Genomic DNA, 9,844 nt, shown 5'->3' on the forward strand with positions numbered 1-9,844 from the left:
CTCACCACAAGTTTATTCACATGGCGGTCTGCCTTTGGGCTATATGGACGGCGAGGCGGAAATTTACCATGAAGCGATTTCACAGAGTCCACAAGCTACCCACATGTTTGTGAACATGTTCATCAGGTAGCTTGAGTTGATTCATATACAACCTCAGCCGATTTAACAGAGAGCCCCCCCGCCGACTGGAGCATCACATGCAAGACCCTTGGCTCCACCTGTGGGACATGCAAAAATTCACGTTGATGGCGCTGTGCTCCGAGACTGCGGTGGATTTGCTATTGTAGTTTGTCAGGACGATGCCGACAATTACTTGGGTAGCTCAGCTTTGGTAATAGTGGGACTAGTGGACCCAGCCACATTGGAAGCAGTCGCGTGCAGAGAGGGCCTTGCGTTACCAGAAGATTGCCTCCCAAGCAACTTCATCATCTCATTTGATTGCAAGCAGGTGGTCAGTGACATAAAAAAAGGTAGCCAATGCCCTATGGTTCGGTGATTACAGAAATCAAACTTCGAGCTTCTAGTTTTAGTTGTAATTTTATTGTTGAAAGTCACACCGTTAATGGTGAGGCTCATAGTCTAGCTAAGCATTCGCTTACTCTTGGTCCAAAGCGCCACATTTGATTGGTCAATCCTCATGATCCGACATGTATCCCATTCCATGTGGATTATCATCAATAAATCTTAGCTTTGTCCTAAAAAAAGAGCTCCCGTTTGCCAGCGCCTCACCGCTAAATAGGAGCACCCGCATGTTCGGCCTGTGGGCCAGAATGTGAGGAGTACGGATTACTTCTAAGGGTATGCACAATGGTTGATAAGATAGTCTTATCTTAAGTCTTGCATGTATTTTAGAGATGATAAAAAAAGATGTCTACAATGGGTCATTTCTTAGTCTTATCTTCGATAACTAGCTATTCCTAAAAATATGGTGAGACATATTATGCTAAGAGATCATCTCTTGTCTTCTCTTAAATAAGAGAAGACAAGCTTTTTCTTACAAGCTCTCTCCTCTACCTCATCTTTTATCTTACGTGTCACTTCTAAAATAGCACATTGTATGCCCTAATGGGCTCATTGGCGTGGTTCTGGATTTGTGAACCCCGCAATTACGTCGTGCAGTGTTCACACGTGGCAAGGCTATTGTGTCTGGAGTACAATTGTTTTGCACGTAGACCGTCCAGCGAGAAGGAGAAAGAAACAGAGGGAAGAAGCTAACTAAACAAGTACCATAAGCCACATGCTTCGATGCTCTAGTAGTACGGCACTGAAGGACCAATCAACCAGGCACCACCAGCGACTGAACCTGCCCGTGGAAATGGGGTGGGTTCACTCGCATACTTGGTCATGCCAATGTGCTTCTCTCCAACCGCTGCGTCTGCTGCAAAATCTAGTTTGTTGCTCCCTTTTATTCTGGTTTTGTTGCTCTTCTTTTTTCTCTCGTCGTCTTCACTCATCGTCTTCACGCAGCTCTGCAAGGAGCTCCGAAATAATGTCGTCCTGAGAAAAGAAAAACTGCCTGTTTCTTTTAAAACATGCGATTCTATATGTCATTTTCAGGGAACCTCGAAGTCTCCAAAACCTACGATTTTTCTTTGTTTTTTGGCAGAAAGTAAACTTTCCATAATACGTCACCCAAGCTCTAGTGGTTTCGCGACCTCATTGTGCACGTCATGACATATTGTGGGTGTACATAGTTATCAAAGTGGCTTAAGTTTTGCAATTAACAAGACATAATCATTAGTGACACTAACCCCACTCACTTATAAAGATTAATTTAAAAAGGAAAAGAAGGAAATACATGTATAAATAGAAAATTTAAAATATAATCAGCAGTCAGATCATGGTACACCCTCTCTCCTCTCCGACAACTGCGGTGGCGAAACTGATTTAATGACGGGAACAACATCGACAAAAAACACAACACACTCCAAGACTTCGATACTGATGCAACTATGATGTCATCATTCAAGACGTCGATACTGACGCAACTATGATGTCATCATTCTAGATGTCGGTAACTGAAGCAACTGTGATGTCGTCATTCTAGACGTCGGTAACTGATGCAACTGCGATGTCGTCATTCTAGACGTCGGTAACTGACGCAACTGTGATGTCATCATTCTAGACATCGGTAACTGATGCAACTGTAATGTCATCATTCTAGACGTCAGTAACTGGCGGAACTGTGATGTCGTCATTCTTCCGTACGTGGCGTTGGCACTCGGGCCTGCAACCACCACTTAATAACCATATCGATGCTGCCCCACCGCCATGCCTACTCCCTCCTATGCCTCTCCACGTTAGGGTTTTTTTGTCACACAAAGCCCTAAAGATTTAGGGTTTGGTGATATGTGCTCCATAAGAGTTGACAAAATAGAAAACAAACTATAAATCATCAAAACCATCTTTTCAGCGTCAAAGATCATCGAGGGAGAAGTAGAATTTGACAGCTCTTTATGATTCGGGTGTCCATACATGATGGTATAAAGTGACTAAGGAAATAGTTTAGGCTGTGACGAATTGTTCAAAATATAGAGCTTTGGGAGCAATGATTGCCGAGAGCTGTTGAGTTCCTTCGGCAGGGCGATGATCGAGCATTGTGGTCGACTAGTCGTGAAGCGAATGGCGTTGCGCATGAGCTAGCTCGACATTTGCTTTATGAACAAAACTACTTTCAAGTTATGGCATGATCAGCTTCCGACTTCCTTGTTCATACTACCATTGTAAAAGACCCTGTTATAGTTGAGTAGAGTCCCCGCTCAAAAAGATGCAATAAAAAAAATTGAGTAAAGTCGCCCAAAGTTAAAAAGAAAACACTAGTAGCATAAGCGCACGTGCACTGATGCTCGCAACGGTACAGTCCGGAAAGCCACGATGATCCAGGGCGAACCTGCCCTTGAAGACGGGCAAGGTTCATTCCGATCCATGATCGTTTAAATGTACTTCCTCCGTCTGAAAATACTTGTCCAAGGAATGAATGTATCTAGATGTATTTTAGTTCTAAATACATCCATTTGTATCCATTTATACGATAAGTATTTCCGGAGTACAGGACATGGTAGCACCTGACATCTCCTCTCGACATTTTTGCTCCGTTTTCATCTTGTCTTGAACCGCAACCCGAGGGTGAAACGTGTGCTCTGGATGTCGTTTTGAGAGCGAGGCACCAAGACGAACCAGCGTGCAAAACACCATCACCATGCATGAAAAATCCTGGCGCCGCCGTGCCTACCCAGCGTCCTACCTCACCGCCGACGTCACGAGGCACCGTACAAGAACCATCGGCGAAGCTTAATTCAGCAATTAACAAGCCATAATCATTAGCGCCAGCGCCCCCACCACCGAAAAGGAAGGACTAGCAAATCACCAGCTGTCCAAATCACCCCCGCAGCCCCGGCGGCCCCTACTCTCTTCACTCACCAGCTGCACCCGCGGAGGGAGGAGCGGATTGGATGACGCGCGCAGCAGCAGCATCGCGCACTTCAAGGCGTCGTCGCTGCTGACGCGGCCGCGACCCGCCTCCCCACGACCCTGCGCGCCGCTGATGCGTGGGCCCCACCCCACCGCTTTATAACCACGCCGACGCCGCCCCCATCCCACCCCCCACACTCCCCTCCGTTCCGGACTCTCAAGCAGCAGCGGCGGACGGCGGCGCGCGCGTCTCCGTCTCCTCGCGCGGCGAATCGCAGATAGAATCGGATTGATTCTCCGTAGGTGGGTTGGGCGGGGGTTCGATGGCGACATCGTGTCGGATTCCCGCAATTCGCGCTGAACTTTTTGTTGGTTTTGCGGATTTTTCCGTGTCTCAGGTTTCTGTTTCGGCGGGTTGGGCGTGATGGCGGTCGCGTCGCGCCTGGCGGTGGCGCGGGTGGTCCAGCCGGACGGCGGCGCGGCGGGCGGGAGGAAGGGGCGTCAGGGGTTCGCGGTGGTCGGGCTCCCCGCGGCCGGGAGGAGGGGGAGGCGGCGCGGCGGGGCCGTGGCGGCCAGCCCCCCCACTGAGGAGGCGGCCAAGTTGACGGAGCCGCTCACCAAGGAGGACCTCGTCGCCTACCTCGCGTCCGGCTGCAAGCCCAAGGAGAACTGGAGGTGAGAAGCTTCCACAGATGGTGCTACTTCCCTAATGCTACTTACTGTTGGAAGTGGAACGTAGTTCTATGGTTGGAACGGCCGATTCTTACTGCCCAGCTTACTGTTTAGCGCTGCAATTGGGGATTTAGTATTCACTGTTCAGTCGCCCCTAGAGTGGTGGAGTTTTCTCACATGAATCAGTGCCTTGTAGTGACGAACTTTGTGATGCTTGCTAGTAGTTTGCACTTGTAGGAATATAAGAGGGCCGATGCATTGAAGTGACCTTTACTTTGCCTAGTTAGCAGATGAAGCTCTGCCCTTGTTCAACCAACGGGTCACATGGTACTGGTTAGCATAGTTATACTAGACTAGGAACTGAATAGGGAATACATTGTGTTATCTTGTTGGCGAATGGCGCCGCTCGTGCACTCATATAATGCTGGAAGTAGTAAAATTGCAATTTGTGCATAGAGCAACAAAAACTGATATAGTACTTGTTAATATGCTATACGTGAAAAAAGTAAGCTTAGAAATGATTGTCCTAAATGACAGAAAAAGTCTCTCTAAGCTTAGATATGCTATAATTAATGGGGCATGCTACGTGTCCGCCGGCTGATCTTTTTCAAAGATTGGCTGGGTCGCTAGCCGCCAGATCTAGCGTCATCAAGCCGTTGACGGGCATCCCAACTTTTGCAACATAGATTATGCTGCAGATTTTTTTGCAACAGAGACCATGTCGCGGAAACGTCTGTAGAGTCCTTTTTGCTACAAAGGTCATATTGCAGAATTTTTGCAACAGAGATCATGTTGCGGAAACGTCTGTAGATTTCTTTTTGCAACAGAGGTCATATTATAGACTTTCAACAGAAAGCATGTTGCAGAAGACGAACGAGAAAAAAAAAGGAAACGAGCGGCTCTCAGTCGCTAGCGATTAAGATAAGAAAGAAAAAGGATGAACGGTGATAGGGCCCACATGGGACGCGTGGTGCGCATCTGAGGTGGCGGACGATGCGCTGTAAATTGGCCGGTTGACGGGAATCTTTTCGCATACTTAATACATCTTGTTAATGTAGCGTGCTCATTTTTTTCAATCAATAAAATTTATTGGAGATGAAGATCGTTCTGGTGCCTGTGTTCAAATTATTTCAGATTTGACAATATATTTTTGTTTTTCTTGAAGTTCTGTTCCTGTATAATTCCTACCGAGTATTTCGGTTAGTTATTTGGTCCATTCCGTGAGTAAATTTTTTGTTGTACAGAATTGGCACAGAGCATGAAAAGTTTGGTTTTGATGTCGAAACATTGCGCCCTATAACGTATGATCAGATCAGTGCTATACTCAATGGGCTGTCTGAGAGATTTGAATGGGACAAGATAATGGAAGAAAACCATGTTATTGGTCTCAAGCAGGTACTATACCTGGAAAGAAATATGATATATATGGTTTTCACTCAATAGTGATTTTTGTGACAACTTATTTATATGGATGCAGGGAAAGCAAAACATTTCACTAGAACCTGGTGGCCAGTTTGAACTTAGTGGCGCTCCCCTCGAAACATTACATCAAACTTGTGCGGAGGTCAATTCACATCTTTATCAGGTAAATATCTATTAGCGAGCAAACTGTTGCATGTATAAGTATTCGCTTTTTACAGAAATTTATGAAATGTAACTTTGTGGGATTTTCACCTGTGACATATCATAATGTCATATTTAGTTCCCACCAGAAAATTCTTTTTAATCAGATTATCCTATTTCATATCCCAAAAATTGTACAAAGTCCATGCCACGAAATGTATATTCGCATCCCAACAAACCGTGCCAATTATATTGAGAACTAAACAACCACCAATATCTAGTTTCTTCTGGAAGTTTGTATCATCTTATGCGTGCATCTGTAAGACCTCCAAACCTTACTGGGCACGGAGTTAGTTTCCATTAGACTCTGTGGGTTCATGAAAACAAATTGAACTGTCTCATGGTTCTGTTTGCACATTCGCCTTCTAGGTTTTACTTGCTGAAAGTTAATTGTACTATGATGTATGTATTTTTGGTGGAGAAGGTCTATACTGTTCTATGCTATGATTTAATCTTCTGCCGGTTTTGTAGGTCAAAGCAGTTGGAGAGGAATTGGGAGTAGGATTTCTTGGAATGGGTTTTCAGCCAAAATGGGCTCTGACTGATATACCAATAATGCCCAAGGTAATTCTGTCCTTTAAACCTCATAAATGTAGGTTTTGAAGTTTGTGCTGTTGCTAGACTGTTAAAGGGCCTTTTTTTCTTTTTTATTTATATCCCAGTCTAGTTAATTTCCGAGAAATGAAGTTGCAAATCTAAGAACATACTTATGGTTTGCAGTATTAGTAGTTTATTAGTACAACATAGTTCCATGGGGCTGATATCGAAATGCTGGCTTTTGATGCACCCATTCTTGCTTGGTACACCATTAAGCAAATCCTCCACTGCAACTGTATCGAGCAATTGGCAGTTAACACAAAATGATTGATAACCCACACTGTAGTCTTCTTTCATGCACAACCTCACTTGTAATTTAGGCATATTTGCCCTATGCAACATAATTATACTGTTACTGGTTCCTGTAAAGTCTGATCATACAATTTGCTACTCTGTAGGGAAGGTATGAAATCATGAGGAATTACATGCCTAAAGTTGGTACTCTTGGCCTTGATATGATGTTCCGCACGTGCACTGTACAGGTAACTGTCATTTTTAGTTTTGTGTTCATGGGCCGTTTTGACAACTCACAGCCCTTTATTTCATTTGATATCAAACAGACTAGTATACAATATTCATGTTTCACTAAACAAGTTTAATTAAGAGTTCACTATTCTGGCATGCAGGTTAATCTCGATTTCAGTTCAGAGCAAGATATGATAAGAAAATTCCGTGCTAGCCTTGCATTGCAGCCTGTGGGTATCTGTATTATCTTCCATTCTTCCTGACAGTTTACTTTGCTGCTCTTGCACTAACATGACTTGTTCGTTTAACAGATCGCGACAGCAATATTCGCAAATTCTCCCTTTAAAGAAGGAAAACCAAATGGGTTTCTCAGTTTAAGAAGGTGTTTACTTCATAGCTTTCAGAACTTAATGTGCTGTTCTGTTGTGTGGAGCTGCTAACACATTATCATCATCTGCAGCCATATATGGACTGATACTGATAACAACCGCTCGGGGATGCTTCCTTTTGTTTTTGATGACACATTTGGGTATGCATTAATGCAAACTTCTCCTTGTTCGCCACCCAGAATGCCAGCTATTTGATTGATGGCGTCATTTTGGTCAACAACAATTCCTACATAAAATGAGGCTTCCAGTTTAAATGAGTTCTGATTATAATTTGTTCTTGGTTGCAGATTTGAGCAATATGTGGACTATGCATTGGACGTGCCAATGTATTTTGTATACCGGAACAAGACTTACATTGACTGTACTGGAATGTCATTTCGGGTCTCTTCCTGTCTCTAATATCTTAGTACTTCTGCAGTTATATGCTGTAAACTTTGTAAATGTTACTCCCTCATATCCAAAATAAGTGTTGCAGCTTTGAACTAACCTTAGTTCAAAGCTGTGACACTTTTTTTTTGGATCGGAGGGAGTATCTTATTTTGAAGCTTTTGGCTACATGACTTTAGCTGTTGGAAATTTATAGAACTCTTATTTGGCTTGTGTATTTTGCAGGATTTCATGGCAGGAAAGCTCCCACAGGTTCCAGGGGAGTTGCCCACTTTGAACGATTGGGAGAACCATCTAACAACAATTTTTCCTGAGGTTTACCTTTGATTTGGTTAGCATGGTGGCATATTAATTGGTGTTATTTCAATTCAACAATCAGCTGTTCTTTTTTATTCTCTTTGCAGGTTAGGTTGAAGAGATACATGGAGATGAGAGGTGCTGATGGTGGACCTTGGAGGAGATTGTGTGCTTTGCCTGCATTTTGGGTTTGTTTGCTGACTCTTCCTGCATTTGTTTTGTATATCTACACCGTCTCATTTACAGCACAGACATGGGCAGTATGATCATTGTTACTGTACTGATTATACTCCCTCCTTTTTCAAACTATAAGGCATATTTTGACAGTCCAAATTTGTGCTTTCACCAAAAATTAGTTTTAATGATATGTGGTTTATGTTACATTAAATAGACAACATGATTGGATCCATCATATTCAAAAGCTCATCTTATGACTGATTTTGTAACCATAACTAAATATTATACGAGATTACGGTCAAAATACGTCTTATATTTTGAAATGGAATGAGTAACTTCCATCTAGTTGCAAAACACAGAATCAGCTTTGCATCTGATTTGTCCTTCTCTGCAGGTTGGGTTGTTGTATGACGACGAATCACTACAGAGCATTATTGACATGACTTCTGACTGGACAAAGGAAGAAAGAGAGATGTTGAGACGGAAGGTATCTCAAGATATTTCAGCTCTTTGTCCTTAGTAGTGGTAGAAACTGTTGTCGTTTGGAAACACCAATTAGAAGACTAGAATTTTACTAGCAGATTTGAGAGGCGTAAATTTCTACTTGAATTGTGAGTGATTGTGTGTTTTATTTGATCAGGTGCCAGTAACTGGTTTGAAGACGCCATTCCGGGATGGGTATGTAAGAGATTTAGCTGAAGATGTTCTCCAGTTAGCTAAGGTAAGTAACTCCCTATTTCCTGGCTACTAATCCTTTCCCATAAGCCTACAAACATGCTGCTGGTGATAACGATCCTATTGTGGTGGTGCAGAATGGATTAGAAAGAAGAGGATACAAGGAGGTTGGTTTCCTGAGAGAAGTCGACGAAGTTGTTAGAACAGGTGACGCTTTCAGAACACTTTTATTCACTTGATCAAGATAAATACTAGCTTTGCGGTGGTCGGCTGTGAACTGCGCCTTCTCCAGATGATAATTCTCAATCTACTCTTTTGCAGGAGTGACACCTGCCGAGAAGCTTCTGAATCTATACGAGACGAAGTGGCAGCGCAGCGTGGACCCTGTGTTCGAGGAGTTGTTATATTGATATATACTGATATCATATATAACTTCGGTGGACGCTGGACAAGGTGGACAGGGTCTTCAGATTGTATCCCCATACAAAATCCCGTCCCCAATTCTACAAGCCACCTGACCAGGGAAACCTACTCTCCGGTCTCGTGGCTGCGAATAATTTTGAGCTCGGAACACTCTGTTTGTGGCTTGCCGCCTTTCTTTTTTCGGCTGTGTGGACCTTTTACAGCTTCTGATTTTTCTCGCATCTCCAGGGAGCCGGAACAAACACCTGTTTGTACCGATCCCCTTTTCATCTTTTCCTGATGAACTGCTTGTATTCGGAATAAATCCATCTCGTGTGATGATGGAAGGAACCTGTTCTCCAGAAATAATAATTCAGAGTGTTTGGGACGTATGCTCGGGTTAAAGCACTTCAATAGTGTAAAGTGGTTTGTGTGGCCGTGTTTCTTTCAAAGAGTTCGTTACGTGCATGCCATTGACGACCGGCTATGCACACTATGCAGTCATCCAATGCATAACGGCTGTTAAGCAGAAGTAGTGCTAGTTGGACTGGAGAACAACACGTGCGCTTCGTATTTGTTCTCAATTCCATTTCTTCCGCTGAGAAAAAAAAAAGGGCACCTGAAGCGGAAGTCTCCACTGACCAGGCCGTTCTTTACCTCCTCCAGCTGATGGCTGCGCGCACGGTACTACCAAATCCAACATCGCTTTCCCTCCTCGTCTCATTGCACACCTACCTCTTTCAATTAAT

General features: G+C 43.7%; 1 protein-coding gene across 1 annotated transcript; it reads left to right on the forward strand.

Annotated features, from left to right (window-relative positions):
- Positions 1 to 3,420: 3,420 nt before the first annotated feature.
- Positions 3,421 to 9,487, forward strand: LOC123180289 (glutamate--cysteine ligase B, chloroplastic). Its single transcript, XM_044592285.1, has 16 exons — positions 3,421 to 3,714; positions 3,810 to 4,086; positions 5,328 to 5,478; positions 5,561 to 5,668; positions 6,178 to 6,270; positions 6,702 to 6,785; positions 6,930 to 6,998; positions 7,080 to 7,150; positions 7,229 to 7,297; positions 7,445 to 7,538; positions 7,770 to 7,859; positions 7,949 to 8,029; positions 8,413 to 8,505; positions 8,659 to 8,739; positions 8,831 to 8,900; positions 9,015 to 9,487. Exons 2-16 carry the CDS (start codon positions 3,836 to 3,838, stop codon positions 9,101 to 9,103), a joined length of 1,494 nt encoding a protein of 497 aa, XP_044448220.1. The 5' UTR covers positions 3,421 to 3,714; positions 3,810 to 3,835; the 3' UTR covers positions 9,104 to 9,487.
- Positions 9,488 to 9,844: the final 357 nt, after the last annotated feature.

This window comes from Triticum aestivum, chromosome 1D (genome assembly GCF_018294505.1).
Source record: "Triticum aestivum cultivar Chinese Spring chromosome 1D, IWGSC CS RefSeq v2.1, whole genome shotgun sequence".
Classification (NCBI taxonomy): Eukaryota; Viridiplantae; Streptophyta; class Magnoliopsida; order Poales; family Poaceae; genus Triticum; species Triticum aestivum.